A 20,920-nucleotide genomic window follows, 5' to 3' on the forward strand; every position below is an offset into this window, starting at 1 on the left:
GTGTGATCAATGTAAAAGCATTAAACAACCCAAACAACAATATGAAATTACGTGATTGATAAAATAAATTGTTTTTAGTAATACGTAAAAATTTATTTGGTGGCAGATAAATATAGGTTAAAATATGTCATAAGTTTATGTACTTTTTGAAAATTTAAAGTTTAGTCTCTATATTTTCATTTTAGGAATTTAATTCTTCTACTTTTTATATTTCAAAATTTAGGTTCAATTGTTAATAAGCTTAATTATTTTTGTTAAATTTGTTAGTGTGTTATTTGAAAAAATTCACTTATTAGTCATGTAATTAAAAAATATTTAAATTTTTTTATAATTTATAAAATTTTAAATTAGTAATAGTAAATTTATATTTTAACCCCTTCAAAATGATATAAATTTTGATTTAATATTTTAAAATTTATAAAATATATGCTATTAAAATAGTGATATTACATTTTACTATTGTAAAATATACAATTTAATTCCAACACTTTTCTTCTAGCTTCACTTCAGTTTGTGGTGAAGATGAAGCCAAGTGTCTCAAAGGTTCAAATCTTGTTACTTTTTTTTTAATAGGTAGTTATGAATGGAAAGGGATTCATTTGCGTAGGTGGAACCATTTCATAATTTTTTATATAATTAATATTTTAATGAATCAATTATTAGATTTATTGATATAATTGTATTTGTCATGAATGTAAATTTTGAATTAATCGATATCTCTATCATGTCGATCTAAAAAGTAAATATATTAAAAATCATTAACGGTTAAAAGTTTTTTCTTTTACATAAAACAAATAGTTAGAATCTTTTAATTTATGTAAAATTTGACATGAAATATGATTATTGGATTGTTAAATTATTAGTCGTATGAAAAGTTAAGTATGAGTGTAAAACACTTTAATTTTACATCGATGTAAGTAGATTCCTCCCAATTAAAAAATATCTGAACTTTTTATGGATATAACATTATAGATTTAATTATGGTTTTAATTTGTTTTACTACGGTAAATTTGGGAACGAATTTTTTTACTTAATTTTGGTATAATTTATCTTTTTTAGAGAAAATACAGGATACAAACTTGAAAGACTACATCCTTAAAAGAGGATCCTCAAATAATTTTAAACTTAGCCTTCTGTCACGAATCATCTTGATTAGATATTCACTATGGTGTTCTTCTCTGAGAGAATGTGTTGAACCCTCCACTGTTTTACATTTGTCATGAATTAATATGTTTGAATTGATACATCATTAGTTAGTATCATTATTGTTATTGTTAAAAATTAATATTTTCGTTAATATATTCATTAAAAAACGATAATTTAGACATTAAGAAAAACTGATTTGACATGTTAATTAATGTTTTACGTGTCTGAACAAAAATTTTAAAATGTGTTGTTGTTACGTTTAGACATATTGTCTCATTGCAATAATTAATTCAACGCATAAAGCCAAACATACGTTGCTTGTGTAAATTTGTAAAAATAATATTTTAAATATATAATTAAATGATTTTCAATCCACACTTCATATTTATAAAATCAAGAATTAAAAGTTATAATATGCTCAATTTTTTTTTTGGGTTCAACATAAGCTTAGAAAATTAAGCGAGCATTAGTCCTAATGAAAATTATCATCAGTCACCAATAACTATCTAACATCTTCTTTAAGCTAGCATCTTACATAATGTTGAGGATCTTTTAAAATAATCAGCTGCTCAATTATGCTTCCATCTGCCTTAGCTATGCAATTAACAACTTTATTGACATTATGCTAAATATGTCAAAATTTGACTTCTCAATTTTTGGAACACTAATCATGTATATGTCTTACTTCAGCAACACTAATTACTGTAGCCAACTCGTTACGAATAGTTTCAATCACCATTATGTTGTCACTTTTCATCTAATATGCTCGAATTTAGTATTATATTTTTAATTTCAATAATTTGCTTTTCTTACTTTTTTTTAATTTAAAAATACATGTCTAATTATTTACATTATTAAGATTATTTTATTAATTTTGCTAGTTAATTTTGCTGGTGTAATATTCTAAAACTAAAAAAAAAAAAAACTTAGTGGGCATGTGATAAAAATATTGTAATTCACTTAAATTTGATAGAGAATTTTAACGGTTACACTTTAATCAGAATATAATATTTAAATTAACTAATGATATTTAAGTAAAAATTAAAATATAAAAGTTAAATATTAAATTTGAGAGTAATATAGGGATTGAAATTGAAATTTAACCATCAATAATGTAAAAGACATGTGGTCCGTAATAATTTATTGCATTTTCATAATAATTTACCGTTTCACGAGACAGTTCGATAAGAGAGCCATAAAGAACACGTAAATGTGCAAGTAGCCTCCTCTATTCTTGTGGCAGATCGTATTGCAAGAGAGGTTCGAGGTAAAATCTAGCACTTAATTATTCATAAAAATTACTGAACAATGTGATAGATTTATTAGATTATATAAAATTATATAATTTAGTATTTAAATATAACAATGTTAAATTTTTAGTGTTTGATTTGATAAAATACATGTACCACGTTAAAAAATAATAATAAACTCGGATATTAATTTATACATTAAGCTTAATTTTAATTGTATTTCTTTTTATTATGATAATCATGAGACACATTTGAATAAAACAAGAATATCTTTAATAATCCGTTTTTTGGGTCGAATAATAAATTTTGATATCTTTGTAAGTAGAGTTTTATTCTTAAACAAATTACTTTTTAAAGAAAAATATTTCTCCGAACTAAAACATTAATTAAAAAATATTTTTGAGAAGCATTCTTAAACTTGATCTTAATGTCTTATGAGTATATAATAAAAATAATGTTGCGAAAGCTTTGCCTTTAATTCAACTTAAGTCGATTTTAAATTTCGCATAAAAAAAAAATACGGTGAAGGGTTAAACCAGAAAAATTTTCATTTAACTCTTTCTAAATATAAATAATTCTTTAGCTCTTGAATAAATGGGAAATTTTCATTTTGATCCCTTCATATTTTCAATTTATAATCTTACCTCAATTCCCTAAATAAAAATCTTGACTTTGAGGGAGAATATATTATTAATGCTAATTTTTTTACAAGTTTTATTATTTTGGTGTGTTATTGTAATATCTTTAGTTTAATATTTAATAAAACTTTTAAATGTGTCCTTGTCAATTAGATTATGGTAAAAATTTTATGTTTGAAAAAAATTGAGTGGATATATAATTTATTTTATAGTTACGTGTTTGAAAAAAATAATTAAAACGTGTTATCATTCCTTTCATATATATGTTGCTTGTGTAAATTTGAAAAAAAATCTTTTAATATTTAGAATACACTTATTTATAAGTCGGGTTATTCGTCTAGACCCGAAGGTTCATCTAAATTTTAGGAAGGTTTATGGTAAAAATATTAAGCTCAAAAATGGGTTTGGGTAAAAATGTTAAGCCTATTTAAAATATGAGCCGAGCTCGAGCTAGAGCTTGAATATTCAAGATCCGAAAGATAGTTCGATCGCTTTTAAATTTATAATATTTTATATTATATAATTTAAAACATATAAAAAATAAACCTATACTAAATATGAAATATACTACTCTAATGTAAATATTAAAATAATATTATGACGACTATATAAAAGACTTTAATAAATAAAAGAATATATAAAATTATTAAATATTAAAATAAAATAATATAAATATTTTAAAAAATTTAAAAATAATATGAATGGACATGAATTTGAGCAAAATTTTAAGTTCAGATTTTATATCGAAATAAACTTAAGTAAGCATAAAATATGTTAATATCATACTTAGATCTAACTCGACCTAAACCCAGCCTGACTTGACATAGCTCATGAGCACATCTAGTTCAGAATAAATATTGTATAATTGTTCGGTTTTTCAGAAGTTTTTTCCATTCCTACATGTAAATAACTTAATATTAGTTGATAATCAACTACATCTTGACCATCTAAAATTAAGATGAGACGAAAAACACCGTACATTAAGGAGTGGTGATACGAAGGGGTTTTACTGTAGCTGAAGGCAGAAAATTGATTTGCGTGAATTTTTTAATTTTTAATTTTTATATTTTGCCTAAAATTGTTTGAAATCTATCGAGAATTTAATAAAATATTTATTTATTCACATAAATAAATATATAAATGAATTGAAAAGTCTCCATAATATGCATATTTTGTTTATTTAAGTCCTTCAAGCTTAATTTCATGTTCTTCATCTTCTTCTTTTAGTTGTTCATCAATTAAGCAAGCTTATAGATTCCAGCTATGGCAGAAAAGAAATGGATTCTGATACTTTCTTTAACTTTCATCATTGCAGTGTCTCAAGTTCACCATTTATACATGGGGTACTGTATACGTACATACACATACACACACATATATATATGTATAAATTCATGATTTGTTCAATGATTTTGTGTTTTTGCAGGGAACTAACAAGCATAATGCTTGAAAAGCTTCAACAATGGCGGAAACCATTCAACAATGGTGGAAAGAACTTAGCAATTGGACCTAACTTAACAGCTTGTCATTCATCGTACGGTCGACCGGATCTTCTCGTTTATTGTTGTCCACCGGGGTTTCAGAATCCAGTACCCTTCACCGATTTTAAGTTCCCTGACCCATCACCGGTCCGTGTCCGACGACCGGCGCATCTTTTAAACGAAAGCTTTATAGCTAAATATAATAAAGCTTTATCAATAATGAAGTCACTACCATACGATGATCCAAGAAGCTTTCACCGGCAAGCTAATTTACACTGTCAGTTCTGCACCGGCGCTTACGAGATGTTAAACAGTTCCGGGTCGGAGCTGAACATCCACCGTACGTGGATGTTCTTTCCCTGGCATCGGATGATGATATATTTTCACGAACGAATCCTTGGTAGCCTCATTGGAGACGATACTTTCGCGTTGCCGTTTTGGGCTTGGGATATCCCGGACGGAATGACGATACCGGACTTTTACGTAGACAAGAGCTCGCCATTTTTTCACAGCCAGCGCGATTTCTCTCATTTTCCACCTCGGGTGGCGGATTTAGATTACAGCCCCGACGATAACGATCCACGCTTTGATCGGAAAGAACAAACGGAAACCAATTTGGCTTTTATGTATAATCGAATGGTGTCCGGCGCTAAGAAAACGGAGCTGTTCATGGGATGTACATATAAAGCCGGCGACAAGAACTGTGATTCGCCGGGAACTATAGAGAGTGCACCTCATAATACTTTACATACATGGATTGGGTCGGGTTTAAACCCGGGAAGGGAAGATATGGGCAAGTTCTACTCGGCGGCAAAAGATCCGGTTTTTTACGCTCATCATTCAAATATCGATCGTCTTTGGGAAGTTTGGCGGGATATCAACGATCGGAAACTGGATATCGACGATTCCGATTGGCTTAATTCTTTCTTTTTATTCTACGATGAGAATCTGAATTTAGTAAAGATTAAAGTTAAAGATGTTCTTGATATAACAAAACTCGGTTATTCATACGAAGAAGTTGATCGTCCATGGTTAAACCACCGTCCTCCTCCGTCTGTACCACCGGAACAAGCTCGTCGGATAACAAATCTGAAGCAAAATGAAAACCCAGTTTTTTCCTCCGATTTCCGGCGAGTTTTAGACGGTAAGTTAACGGTAACGGTGAACAGATCTGTGAAGAGGGAGAAAGTTGACGAAGAAGAGACCGTCGTTGTGTACGGTATCGTAGTGAGAGGGAATGAATACGTGAAGTTCGATGTGTACGTGAATTTAAGCGATGACACGAAAATGAACCCCAAGTTCAGGGAATTCGCCGGCACTTTTGCTTATATCCCCGGCGGTGGCCGCGGCGGCCCCAACTTGAAGAAGATGAAGCTTAAACTGGGAATTTCTGAATTGTTGAAAGATTTGAAAGCTGATGAAGATGAAAGTATATGGGTAACATTGGTACTGAGGACTACAAGTTGTGGTAATGTATCCATTGAAGGGATTAAAATTGAGTACATCAAATAGATTTTTTCCCATTTTTAAAAATTTTAGGCCGATGGAATTTATTGATTATTTCCTTTTATGTATTTAAATATAGAGGACTAAATGTGGTAAGTTCATGTTTCTCAAAATAGTTAACATAAGGATGTATTGGAAGTTATAGTAAATTCAATTATTTGTCATGAATGTTTATCTAATGATTCACGTAGTATATTCAAGTCTTATAGATTAATATATAATTATGATATATGTTGATAATAATTTATTGCCATTAATGAAATGTGAATTCCGTCAAAGTAAAAGAAATATTCATGAAAGATATTATTTATAATCTTTTATCAATTTATAAATAAAAAATAATACCTTTCAACGCACTTAAAAATAAAGTTAACCTCTCTTCACTTCATCACAGCACACTCCGACACCTCTACCTCATACATTTACTCTACCCCAAGACATTAATCAATAGACATTACTTATGTGTTATGTGTAAAAATTTTTTACGCTAATTATAAAGTATAGTATAGTAGTTACTTACTTCATTTCTTAATTAGGAAATCGAATTTGATTCTCACTCATGGAAATAAAATATATTAATGTAACATAAGATAAATAAAGTAACTATTAATGTAATTATTTATTAAATTGAAAATATATTTATGTATCGAATGAAGAATTTAAATTTCAAATATTTTTAAAAATAATGTTGATACTAATGTTTTGAGAATATTTGGGAGTTAAAAATTAAACTGAAATTTGGACAATAATTGAGGATGTCAGGTGACACTAAACCTTTTTATGTCATTGAATTGATTGGAACTGGTATTGCACCAGCACTTTTCTTTTTCGAAAGCCACCGCTCCAACGTCTAGAATTCAAATGTTGCTGTCATTGTCATTGCAGGGAAATGATGTTGTAAAATAGTAACCACATATTCTCTGTTTATTTTTCAATAATTAATATTATATCAATATTTTTATTTTAAAAATTAAATTTAAATAATTTTTTTTAAAAATTAGGAAATTATTGATGTAATATTAAATTATTAAATAATACTTATTTAAATATTTTTATTGAAATGGATTTTATATCGGCTTCAATTAATTTTTAATTTCATAAGTTTAGAAAAAAATGCTATTTTACTAATTTTATTGTAAATTTTATAAATTTAGTGATAATAAAAGAAATATTTTATATATTAATATTATTTAAAATTGTTTTGACTTTTTAATTTATATATGTGTAAAAGTAATGTAATATACCCAATAATTTGATAAATTTTGAAAATTCTTTTAAGAATTTTATTACATTCTATTCAATAAACGTGTCACATTATACATCACTTGAATATTGTGGAGCATGTGTGTTTCAATGGTTGTGAAGGCCAATGGTATCACTTGGTCTTACCTACCTCCCTTCTACTTTCTTCATAGCTTATTATTATTATTATTATTATTATTATTAAAATATGTTCCACGTTCTTTGGAATTTTATCATTTACTCTAAGGGTTATTTCGACAAGTGTTTATTTTTAGTATGATGTGTTTAATTTTTTTATTTTATTTTATAATATTTAATTTTATTATTACTGTTATTTTTATATTAATCGTAAATGAAATTATTTATTCAAAGGGACTCATAATTTACACATAACAATAGAATTTGAGTTAACATAGTAACCTTGTTAAATATAGAGAGAGAACCACTGTATCTTTTATATTTATTTTACGATTCATAAAGACTAATTCTATTGAATTTCGTGACTGCCCTTTTAAATAATTATTTTTCGAGACTTAGACTTGAATTCTCTCTTTAAAAATAGAATATACCTTGAATCTTGTGGAGCATTTGTTTCCATGGTTGGGAGGGAACCAATGGTCTTAACTACCTTGTACTATGTTCATAACACTTAGAGGCGGATACATAGGAGGTTAGCGAGCCCTGGCCCTCTCTTAAAATAAAAAATTTATATTTAGATCTTTAATTTTTTTTTTAAATTTTAAATTAGTAAAAATAAAATTATATTTGACACCTCTAAAATTATAAAAATTTAATTTAATCCTTTAAAAATTATAAAAATATAGACAATAAAAAAATTAAAATTTTATTCAACCCCCTAAAAGTTTGTCCGGCTTTTCCCGATAACACTTATTATTATTAAAATATGATATAAGTCTTTATACTCTTCATAAATTTTGAATTTAGTTTTTTATTTTTATTTATAGGAATTTAGTTTCTCTAGTTTTCAAATTGCTAAAATTATTTTGTTCAATTTAGGTTCATTACAATACCATTTTTTAATTACATGGCTATCGAGCAAGAATTTTTTAATTTTAAATTGTCACATCAATAAATCTAACAAAAAAATATTAACAATGTTAATAATTATACCTGAAATTTTAAATAAAAAATAAAAAAATCTTAAATATAAAAATATAAAAACTAAATTTTAAATTTGAACACACCTATAGTAAGGGGGTTAATCATGACTATCGGTAGTGAATACCCTGATTATGACAAAAAAGAAATGGTTGAACAGCTTCAGTCCGCCAATTTTTTCTTACATGAATAGCTCGAAAATAGACTCGTCCTAGAAAGATGCTTCTACAATTTAATCCAGGTTTATGATATAGAAAAACCAAACTCCAACTAATAGACTCAACTGCATGATTTGTTGAAGTTAGACTATTCAACCCCTTTAACATAACCTGATTACCTTTTCACTCAGACTATATTAATTTGTTCTTACAAATCAATTTATGCTAATTAACTATGTCTTGCTCTAATTGTCGAACAAGGGACCCTACTTTAGATGATAACAAAATAACACCAAGAGACGATTTTCACCTATATATTATAAATAGGAGGATGAATACTTTGATCGGTATGAATTTTTATTAGTTTAAAGGCTTAAATTGTTAAAGTGAGAGGATTTATAAGGTAATTAGACAAAAATGTATGTTGGTGGATTATTTACATATGTTTTGAATGGAAATTATGAAATGATTTAAAGGGCAAATTAGTAATTAAATAAATAAATAAATATAAACAAAAGAAACAAAACACTCATATTTTTCATTTCATCATCTTTGACTGGAAATCACCATTGGAAGACTTTGAGAAATTTGGCCAAGCATCTATCATGTAAGTTAACTTTGCTTCCATTTTTAATAAATTTTATGTTTCTGAAATCCTTGTAACTTAATCTAGCTAATCCGAAGATTAATTCGTAAAATTGTTAAATGTTTGAAAAGTTACCATTGAGGGTTTTAAATTTTTTTTTATGCTAAATGGTAGAATATGAAACTTTGTTAAGAAATAGGATTAATTTGTAAAGTGAATTTGGATAGTTTTTAGTTTAGGGACTAAAACGTTAAAATGTTAAAATTTACATAAATTTTCTAAAAATTTAGTTGAAGTGGAGCTGTTAAGGGATGGTATATGAATCGGCTGGAAAGTCTTGGGTTTAATTATGAAAAATACGTAAGTTTCAATTTTAGAGACTAAATTGAATTAAAAAAAGGTAAAAATTAAGGGTAAAATGGTAAAATTCTAATAAAGGGGTTATATGCATGAATTTAAATGTTTTAAGGTATTTGAATGGTTAATTGAATTAAATTACCATATAGATCACAAAACGAATCAACTAGTAGACCAATGCGGAAAATGAAGAATTACTTAGTAGTCCTTAGTGTCGTGTTTGCTACTATTTCAGTTTAGGTAAGTTCATATAGTGTATAAAAAAAAGTTTTAATTGTCACGTAGCACACACGTAGACTATCACGTGGATGCCACATCAACAAAGTTAACAAATGTTAATTTTTCCATCTATTTTAGGGTGATTTGACAAACATGAAAGTTCATAGGCTAAAAGAGATAAAAAATTAAACGAAAAATTAAAATAATGTTTTTATATAGTTAAATAACTGAATGAATCACTCATTATTTTGCCACAATTCAAGAGACAAGTCGTTAATTTCTTTTTAAGGAAGTGATCAACTGTTGGTATAGTATCCATTTTTTTCCTTTTAAAATTAAAATATTGTATTTTACTATTCGTAAATATTAATAAAATAAAAATTTATGGATATTTTTTCCAATAATTTCATCTTGTTGGCTTCGTAGTGTAGGTGTGAAAACTTAAGCTATCACTTGAATCTTGTGCAACATGTGTGTTTTATGTGTTTGCTTTCATCATGGGTTGGACTGATCAGTGACCAGTGGGCTTAATTCCATTGTTCTTACCTAGCTACCTTGAACTATATTCAGACACACCTGTTCTTTTGCAAAGCAGCAGTCTTGTTCGGCTATAGCATCAATCTTGGTAAATTATAATAGAGGTTTTTATTTTAAGAGACGTGACATGTCATGTGTACTTCATTCTGACGTATAGGGATCAATTTTTAATAGTAAAAACGAATGAAATTTTTTTGAATAGTAAAGACAAAATGTAATCTAACTCTTAATATAAAAAATTTTAACGATACTTTTACCCATCAATCCCATTAAGAAGGCAGATGCTACATGCTCCAATGTTATGTTGATTCCAACTCTATTGCAGTTGCAAGCGTTGGTCCAATTAATAAACTCCCATTAAGAACGCCCATGCGCCATTGTTGTGTTGATTCCAACTCTTTTTAAGTTCCATCTGTTGGTCCAATTAATAAACTCCCATTAAGAAGGCACATGCTCTAATGTTGTGTTGATTTCAACTTTTTTGCAGTTCCATGCGTTGGTCCAATTAATAAACTCCCATTAAGAAGGCACATGCTACATGCTCCATGCTCCAATGTTGTGTTGATTCCAACTCTTTTGTAGTTGCATGGTTGGTCCAATTAATAAGCTTCATGCAATTATTACAAACTTATTTAAAATTTAATGACAAAATTAATGATTAGGCAAATAACCTTAATATATATATATATATATGACACCAATAAGATAATAAAATATTATATTATAATTAAATGAATCGAATAAGATAATATAATATACTTTGTAATTTAACACATAATTTTGCATACTCATAATCTTTTATAAGAAAATAATCTATTTTTAAATATTAGAGTAGTCTAATTGAGCTTTTAAAGTATTAATATCGTATTAATCAAGTTTTTTTTTTGTCAATGTAGCCGTCAACTTAAACATTAGAAGATAGCTCAAGTTTGATGTTGAGTACATGGGTTAAATTTTAAACATATGATAAACTGTCATTTGGACAACTTGAATCTAACATGTTAAGATAAGAAGAAATAGTTCTCTTAGATTTTACTGATGTTATTTTTTTAGCACATTAAATATAAGTTGTCCATGTAGCAGGTGCAAACAAGTTTGAATTTTGACTTACATGGTTGAATATAATCAATGGCTAGGCAAATAAAAGGATTTGATTGAAATAATATTGATATTTTGAGGACTTAATTAAGATGTTTTAATATTTAAAGATCAATTTGAAAATCTCGGTCATAGTTTGAAGACATTTGGTGCAATTAACCCTAAATAGAGGTGGAACCTTTTGGGGCCTAAGTCCCCCAAAATTTTGAAAAAATTTGATTTTTTCCTTAAAATTAAAAAAAAATTAATTAGGCCCCTCATTATATTAAAAACCCTCATTATATCTTTTAATTTTTTTTTAAAATTTTAATTAAACTCTTTTATTTTTTTTTTAAATTCTCATTAATCTCACAAAAATTTTAATTAGACCCCAAAATTTATTTAAAATTTTTTTCATTAAACTCCTACAAATTTAAAAAATATTACTTATGCCAAGATCCGCCATTGGCTTTAAAGATATTGTGCTTTACATGTTTGAAAGAAGCTCCATTAGAATAATGTATATGAAACTCAAACATAGCAGCCTTCCTATCGAATCAATGCCTCGGTTGATGGAGGTACTATTCATCCAATTATTCACTTTCAATTAGTAATAGTTTATAATTAATTATTTTAATAAAATATAATTTTTAAAGAAAAATATTTTATTAATTTAATAAAAATTATATTTAGTACGATAAATAATTTTATTCACTATCAATTAATTAAAAGATGATTGTTGTGAAAATTTCATATAAAAATGAAAAAATAAATAAATAAGATTAATATTTGTTACATTAATAGTATATAATCCTATGCAATATAATTCAATCATATAAACTTTAAAAAATTCAATTAATTATATAATGTCACATTATTAAAAATAAAATGAATTAAAATTTAAAATATTTAATAATATATCGTCGTTGAATTCATCGATGATACATAAAATCATATATTGTGTAAAAATATAAATTCAATTGACTACGTTAATGTAAATGATTTTATTTACACTATTACATTAAAATAAATATGAATTGTTTCGGATCGAGTAAGTGATAACTATAATACCCTAAACCCAATTCTTTTATACAATACAATTTCGTTCCCCATACATTACATTACTATACGGATAAATTTATGGATCGAATCTTGATCTCGATTACGGGTGAATTCCGTAAACTTAATTGTAAAGAGATTATTTGTTTTTCATGAACCATGGTGATGCATGCAATGGTGCTTAGAGTTTAGAGGGTCTTTTGAAATTTTTTGGTGTGGGTCTAAGCCACCCTCGCCCACCGATCATGTCCTTGGTCAAAAATGGTGCAGCTTCGTCTTGTGATAGGCGGTGCGACCATTGAACCCTCTTCGAGGTATCGGCTCCGGGACCATAGCACTTATATTCACCATAATACACAGTACTGTCATGGAAAATAGGAATTCGTTAAAATAGTCTAATTTTGGCCTTTTTTTATTGGTTTAATTTTATCTTTTGTCCTTCTATTAGGATGAAACTTGAAATTTAACCTCTTTACTCCAAGTCAACATAATTTTTTTTTATTTTTATTTTTATAATATTACAACTTTATTGGTAAATGGACATATAAACTATACCCCAATTTTCATATTGGTCTTTAAAATTTTTTGGGCTCAAAAACAGTACCTAAATTATTAATTTTGTCTCATTTTATCTAAAAAAGTGTACGATTGCCAATAAGAATGTGTCGTATGTTGGTATTTTTTTTTAGGTCAACTGTGGCAAAAATAATAATTTAGATATCATTTATGACCCAAAATACTTTAATGGTCAAATTGAGAATTGTGATATAGCTCAGGGGTCAATTTACTAACAAAGCCTAATGTTGTTAGTAGGTTCAAATTGATAATATGCTTCCATTAAATTTTCATTTATTCTATCAAATGTTCAAGGTCACGCAAAAAATCAATCAATCATATACAACTAATAATAAATTTAATGCTTAAAGCTGTTTTAAAAATACTAGTAACTTTATAAAGATATAAGGACTAAATTTCAAAATCTAGCATATTAAAGGGACTAAATCCAGATCAGACCTTTATGATTAAATAATGTACCTATGCTTGGCTTGGTCTTGCCAGTCATCCCATCCTTGTGGGGCAATCACATTGGACATGTAGGTGTGGGCAAAGATGACTCGAGAATAAGCACCCCACGGCCTACCGAGGAAAGCAACACCAATGCCGCTTACCTTGCAACCCAAGAAAGTGAAACCAGTGTTCTCCGACGGTGACATCCTCTTTTGGGCCGTGATGGATCCATTTCCTTTCGAAAGGGAATGCAAATGGCACCTCTATCATGGAGACCACAGTTTATATATCAGTTTTTTTAAGATAATATCTAGAAGAGCAATTATGTAATTAATGAATGTTGGCTACGAGAGTAAGGTGCATTACATTTTTAAAGAGAGAATTTAATTTTAAACACTAAAAATGACATAATTCAGAGAGACAATCACGAACTCCGAAAAATATAATTTTCACATAGCATATATTAGATATGAAGGATAACTTGGTAATAAATAGTATGCATGGGCACTCACTTCATAAAGGGAGGCAGCATTTCCAAATATGAAATCGGTGGCACCTTCAATGTAGCAATTGTTGAAATAATGCTTACCAGCATCGTCGAGGAGAGTGTCTTGATATGAGAGAAACCTACATCCATAGAATGCAGCTTTGTCGCCGGATACCCTCACTGCAACAGCCTTGCCGCTCGTCCCAAATTTGTTCTATATATATCCACACATTTTATTTCATTATAGGCTGAAATTCACCAAACGTCCTTAAGCTATTGCTTAGATTCTAATTGAGTTCTCAAAGTTTAGTAATATTGTATCAATCAATTCCTTTTGTCGGCCTAATAAAATATTAGTATCAATAAAATTCAGGGGGAATTTTGTTAACAAGTAAAATTCAAATTTTCCATGTAGTAGATACACATGTGTATATAATTTAATTAATGTATACTCTTTATCAAATTTGAGCTGACATTTAATGCCTGAACTGATGGATAATTTCTATGGACAACTTATCAGATTAAAGCACCATAAAACAACTACCAATGGGTCAAATTCGACAATTTAAAACTGGAAGTTCAACAACTGATTTTTACTCATTCCTTGCATATAAATTATTGAATTGTTGATTTCCAAGTTACCAATTTACAATATTACTTAATTGGACTAACTTCCCAATAGTTTAAAGTAAAAGGATGTAATTCATAATTAAATTTATATCATTTTACAGTTTGGAAATCAATTTAAAACCCAAATGTCACCAAAATTAGATATGTATACCTGAATTGTAAGATAGCGTCCAACGAAGTTGGAAGCCAAAACAGTGAGTGTTGCAGAACGAAATATCTCCCCACCTTCACTCGATGTTATTATGGTATCAAGAGGTTTAGTGCCACTCAATGTTATAAATGGTTTATCAGCTGGCACAACAATCTTTTCCCTGCACGAAACAAAACAATTATAAAAAAGGTTTTCTTTTTTCAAGAAAAACCATCATAATCTAGCTTATTAAATCACCTATAAGTCCCTGGCTTGACCAAAATGAAATAAACTTGCTTATTATTAGATGGAACAGCATCAATAGCATCTTGAATCTTCACGAAATCGGCATCGCCGGATTGATCAACCTTTAAAAGAATGGCGGTAGACATATCTATGTCAACTTTTGCAGCTCTAAGAGAACCAAAAGGGACTACTGCGATTGCTAAAATGAATATGAAATGAATTGCATGGCTATATATATTGATATTTGCAGCATCACCGCAACACCCCATGTGCGCATGTGCTGAAAGCTTTTTCTTCGTCGGTCTTGATGGGTGTGCATGCAATGGAGCTTGATTGAAACACAATCGAACTAGGGTTTACGTAAGAATAACACAAAGGGACAAGTTTGGGGGGTTATTATATGATCTCTTTAGGTACAAAGGGAGTGAATTTGTCAAACATGTAGGTGAACTGAAGTGTTTGAATTTCTTATGGTTGAAAGTTCAAAGATATGGTGATATTATGATTCACGCCAACTTGCATTTCAAGTAATTAGAGAGAATAATAATAACTACTCTTCATGGTAGAAACTGGTTGCCATCAAACTGTTATTTATTTTACGGTTTATATTTGGAGTTCGTGATTATCGCTCCTAGCAATGTTGTTTCCAAAGTTCGAATCCAAATTCTTTTTTTTAAAAGAGCAATGTATTTTATCACTGCACCAAGCACTTTTTGGTGTAATAACAACTTTTTTGAAAGTTCACGAACGATGTTTTAGCCGTTTTTGACAAAGATCAAGATATTGTGGAAATTGTGTAGTTGAATTTCTTTATTTAATTTAGTGTTTGTAATGATTGACTTTGATTGAAATCGTTGATATAGTTAATTGTAACTTAAGAAAATAATTGTTGCATTATATGTTTAAAGAAAATACTAGATTATGGTACAACCATAACGTGCATAAAAAATTATATAATAAATATTTTATTAAAATTTTATATAAAAATGAAATTTTAGTTGAAAATGTAAAGTTAAATATTTAAAATTCATTATGTCACGGATTCAAATTTTGTATAAAAACATAAAAAGACAGAAACACCCTTATAATAATACAATTTAATTTGTATACAAAAAGCATTTTGATTTTTGTTCAATTAAGTTAGTATCCAATTGACTTTTGAAACCAACTTGATTAGGGTTTAGGGCCCCTTTGGATGGACTTTTACCTTCAATGAGGTGAGTTTAATTTTTTTTCTCACGTTATAGTATTACTACAATATTTAATTTTATCGCTACCACTATTTTTATACTAATCGTAAATAAACGTAATACCCAAGGGACATATTTATATTTACTAGTAAAGGTGTTTCCCTTAAACCTGGGGAAATTTTTTTTTTATTTTAGAATTTTATATATTTTTTCACTAGTTAGGTTTACTATAAAATATTTTCCTCAAAAACTAAGAAATCAAATAGTTACACCTAATAACTTGACTTCTAACAAGTAAAGATGGGAACAATCTCAAAAGATTTGTGTTTGGAATTTTCTATTTTAAACTTTTTCAAAGATTTATAATTCAATACTGAGCTTTTAAAATAATTTTTGGAGAAAGCCCCAGTAGTTTTCAGTCCAATAACATAAACATCAGTTTCAGAAACAGCTTCAAAACAATTATGTACTATGAATCTTGTCCTGACTGAGGCCTTGGGTTAATTTTATACAAAGATTGTGAACACAAGATGTGGTTTGTGTGCCTTTGTCCACCCAAATATCAGCATAGAAATTGAACATTTTTACTGCAATTTGTCTATTCCTGTTTATACCATTTACTATATCTCATTGTGGTAGCAAGTTGGTAGAATGGTGGTCAAGATAAACATTGGGATTTTACTTCTCACAAACAAATTTTTTCATGTGGTACCCACAAACACAAGAGAATCTTTCTGTTTTTTTTGTTTTTTTTTTATTTGAGATGTTTTTTTATAAGATATATGTTTAAAGTCTTACACACGCGTATACACTACACTACCACACAGGAGAACTTGTAGATCGAATCTTAATATCAAGCATGGACGAACTCACTTCAGTCAATGAGTCTACTCCTCAAGTTCGGATTTGGGGTATGTGAGAGGTCAAAAAGAAGGGGAAAAGGCAATATCATGTTTTGTGAACAATAGAAAACAAAGTCGTAACTGGGAGAAAGCTTTTCTAACATTTTTTTTTATCCACAAAACAGCTCAAGACTCTGTTTAAGTGGTATTGAGCTTGTTACCACTCGACTCAACAAACGTTAATATTTCGAAGAAAATTATATTAGTGGTGTCAATTGCACCATCAATTGCAATTCGCTTTGCAACTAGACACAGTATAACTTGTTTAATTTGTTGACATGTTTTGACTTAATTATTTTATTACATCTTTTTAAGGACTTGAGCAACAATTTTCAATGAGACTTAATTAAACAAGTCTATTTTCAAAGGAGTTTTAGCACGATTTACTTAGTTTATTTAAAGAGACACCGAATGTGAGTATCTCTTTTATTTCATGCATTATCAAGTGCTTAATTGAATTGAAATTTTAGTGGTTTTATTGGGTGATACTAACTATAGATTCACAAGTTTAATGTTGCCATTATATTGAAGACTTGGTTATCAATTTATAAACGAGACGAGAGAGCCCTGATTTATGTTGATTTATAATAGTTTACTCTTTAGGTAAAATTTTGCTAGCATAGGAACAAGTTTTGAGCTACATAATCAATTTTTTTGTTGATTGTTTTACTTTCCAATTCCAATTATATCTTTAATTGTAATTGACAGTACAATTAATCATAAACTCAAAACTTACAAATTAAATTAATGAAATGTTTTCTTTAACAACCCCATTACCACCTTTACATTATCAATGTTCATCGAGGCAAAATTGTAGATATTTTAATTAACGAGAGAAGCCGAACGAGTCTTAACTCATTTGGCATTAGTATTGTTGCCAATGCAGAAAAACATGAGTTTGAGTACGCTGAAACGCATTATCCTCCTATTTAAGGGTTGGGGAGAGGCTATGGGTAATTTTAAGTATTGTATCAAAAAAAGTAAATATGATAAGAATCTATAATGAGTTTAATGTTAAAAAAAGCTCAATAATAAAAAAAAAAAGATGAATATATTCGGAAGGTCCCTCTATTATCATAAAACAGACAAAAACATATATAATTACATTAAAAAAAAGAAGTAAAAAGGTGATATGAAATCTGGGAATATTTGGAGCCCTTAGTATCTAAATAACAAAGGGATGGTTCACATTCCCTTGTTGCTGCTCATTATCTGCAATTATGCACTTAAATTATCACTGTCTCAATCAAACATACATATAGTCTCAAAAAGGGAGCCAACATGATCCACTTGTTGGTCCCAATGTCCACTGTCCCAATTGGTGTGCTTTCAATTTGTCACTTTGTTTCATTCCACAAAGGGACAACTTGTGCACCATTGGATTAAGTCCTAAAACATTACCAAAAAAAATAAATATATTGTGGTGTTTCTTGCCTTGCAATGGCAAAAATGGGGGAACAGTGAAAAAAATTGCAAAATAATTTATATTTTCCATGCATTTAATCAATTTCCGTCAACATCTTTACTGGTAAAAGTGTGTAGACTCTTATATTAGGAGTCAATTTCTTCTATTAAAAAAATAGACAAGTTAGTTCCTATACGTTAGATTAAAGGGCAAATTAGTTCTTATTAAAAATTTTATCCATTTGTACTGTTAAAAGTTGGTGTGACTGACGAAATAATCAAACAGTGACATGTGACTTGCCACGTGTACATTATGCTGATATATAAGGGTCAATTTTGAATAATAGAAATGGATGAAATTTTTAATAAAAAAAGACTAATTTGCTCTTTGATCTATCATATAGAGATTAATTTGCCCATTTTTTAATAGATGAGATAAAATGCAAATCGATTTCTAATTCATTAGCCCTTTTACCCTACTTGTTCTTAGTCTATTTTGATACCCTAAATGGTCCCTTCCTACATCAAATCAATCATTGTACACCTTAAATTCTATGATCGGAATCAATTGGAATATGCAATTTGAACATGAGAAAAAGCTCAAAATTTAATTAGTTATCTAATCTTATTCATACCATTTTCAAGCATACGTACAAAATGTTCATATATACCATATATGTACTTGAAAACAAACAATCGGGGAATCAACTCGAATGGTTGATTGATATTGATCTTTTGCCTTCGTCAAATGCCAACATTATAAAGATTTTGCAATTCAACATCCCATGTTGCAGCAGAAGGTGGTTGAATTTGCTGCATTTACGTATACAAGTTGTTGAATCCATATAATGAGATGTCATGGTGAGTAAAAGCATATATAGGATTGAAAACAAAGGAGTAAGGAAAGGAAGTTACATCGAGGCAGGACAAGTCGAGAAACGGCGTGTCGGAGACACAAACGGTTCCTCGAGCCACTGTTTCCGGATTGAAATGAAGATAACAAAAGGGCTTTGCCATATCTGAAGATATCCCATTCCCAACTCTTGGAAACACCTGTTTAGAACACAATTCCACCATTAGCAGTACAAAAAGTTATCAACAAATATAGAGAAGGGTAACAGTATCATAGAAGCTCCTATAGTAGAAGTCAGATTACATTTTGTCTCTCTGTAAAATTTTTAATAAAAAATCTGTTTATTTTTTTATCTAACAGAGATTAATTTACCCATTTTTAGAATATAAAGGGGCAAAATGTAATCCAATTTCTAGTACAAGTACTTCTATGGTACTTTTACCAATATATAGATAACTGTTGATTTTGCCTTACATCCTCATTGGCAAAAGAGTTGTCAGTGTTAAAATCAAGCCTTGGATTTACAGCAGCTATTTTCATTGATAAGAACTGCAGATTATGAACAAAGAGGAACACAATTAAGATCATACATACATACATACATAATGAAGAAATTTATAGGGTTTTTAGTGTAAGACCTCAACTTGGTGTTGAAGCGATTGAACATAATTGATAATTTCATCAAGCATTCCAGCTTTACCAGTGATTTTATTACATCCTGGAACTAAATTTTGCAGATACTTCAGTCTTTCACTAATTTTCTCCCTTCTAACCTGCATCAAAACATAAATCAACCCCATCGTAAAGACACTTATATTAGAAGTTATATTACAATTTGTCCCTCTACTTAAAAAATAAAAAAAAATTAGGTCATGTATATTAGATTAAAAAATAAATTGATTATTCTCTTAAAATTTTTATCTATTTCTATTATTAAAAATTAATCGCTTACGTCAACATAAAGTATATATATGTGCACATAACATGTGATAGTTTGGCTGTTTTGTCATCCATACTAATTTTTAACCTCGAAAATAAATGAAAGTGTTAATAGAAATAACCGGTTTAATTACTTTTTAATTTAACCTACAAGACTAATTAATATATATTTTTAAGTAAATAGATAAAAACGCAATCTACCTATGCTTATGTATGTATGTTTTCCAACTCACTCTCTCAGCTAAGCTGTGACTGTCAGTGGCTTGACCACGACGTGCTCGGACATGAATGTAATCAGGTTTTTGAACCTCAGAAACCTTTGAATTTGCCTTGTAACTATTGCTTTTAATGGTGGTGCTTGGTGGACCTGTAATTTTTGACTCTTTTTCTTCTTCTTCTTCGCAAGCTTTGATCTTCTTGGTGGAACCATCTACCACCACAGCCTAAAAGATCAACCAAAAAGACAAATTCCCAATTTAATGATTTTTTTAAAGAAAAAAAAAAACCCAACATGACATCCTTTGAAACCATGGTCTCGTTTCGGTTCTAGTCACAAATCAGAGGATTTCTTTGTTTTTTTTTTTTGTAAGCACATTACCTTTGAGTTTTGCAGCTTATCAGCTTTCCTTTTCTTGTAGCTCTCTCTTACAACGGATGAACCCATATTCTCCGCCGCCTCGGAGGCTGCTACGGCTGCCGGTACGGGTGGTTGACGGCTAGACGTCCTGGAAATGGCGTAATCTATATTGAAACTCG

The 20,920-nt window shown here is 29.0% G+C and overlaps 3 protein-coding genes across 3 annotated transcripts in view; 1 reads left to right on the forward strand and 2 right to left on the reverse strand.

The window, feature by feature from the left end:
• Positions 1-4,203: 4,203 nt before the first annotated feature.
• LOC108475875 (polyphenol oxidase I, chloroplastic-like) lies at positions 4,204-6,200 on the forward strand. The gene is made up of 2 exons (XM_017777836.2): positions 4,204-4,377; positions 4,461-6,200. Exons 1-2 carry the CDS (start codon positions 4,298-4,300, stop codon positions 6,025-6,027), a joined length of 1,647 nt encoding a protein of 548 aa, XP_017633325.1. The 5' UTR covers positions 4,204-4,297; the 3' UTR covers positions 6,028-6,200.
• Positions 6,201-12,233: 6,033 nt separating this feature from the next.
• Positions 12,234-15,243, reverse strand: LOC108474935 (putative pectinesterase 11). The gene is made up of 5 exons (XM_017776965.2): positions 14,889-15,243; positions 14,652-14,811; positions 13,896-14,084; positions 13,411-13,646; positions 12,234-12,737 (listed from the first exon to the last, which is right to left on the reverse strand). The coding sequence occupies exons 1-5, from the start codon at positions 15,143-15,145 to the stop codon at positions 12,557-12,559; spliced, it is 1,023 nt and encodes a 340-aa protein (XP_017632454.1). The 5' UTR covers positions 15,146-15,243; the 3' UTR covers positions 12,234-12,556.
• Positions 15,244-18,978: 3,735 nt separating this feature from the next.
• LOC108475566 (transcription factor bHLH63-like) overlaps positions 18,979-20,920 on the reverse strand; it is a 2,384-nt gene continuing 442 nt past the window's right edge. The window contains exons 1-6 of the mRNA XM_017777545.2: positions 20,763-20,920; positions 20,398-20,607; positions 19,864-19,998; positions 19,700-19,774; positions 19,288-19,425; positions 18,979-19,185 (exon numbers count right to left, since the gene is read on the reverse strand). The exon at positions 20,763-20,920 is cut by the window's right edge and continues 442 nt beyond it. Of these exons, the coding sequence (XP_017633034.1) occupies positions 19,117-19,185; positions 19,288-19,425; positions 19,700-19,774; positions 19,864-19,998; positions 20,398-20,607; positions 20,763-20,920 (785 nt within the window). The 3' untranslated portion in view covers positions 18,979-19,116. The remainder of the gene's footprint in view (positions 19,186-19,287; positions 19,426-19,699; positions 19,775-19,863; positions 19,999-20,397; positions 20,608-20,762) is intronic.

The sequence above is a fragment of the Gossypium arboreum genome, chromosome 3, assembly GCF_025698485.1.
Source record: "Gossypium arboreum isolate Shixiya-1 chromosome 3, ASM2569848v2, whole genome shotgun sequence".
Lineage (NCBI taxonomy): Eukaryota > Viridiplantae > Streptophyta > Magnoliopsida > Malvales > Malvaceae > Gossypium > Gossypium arboreum.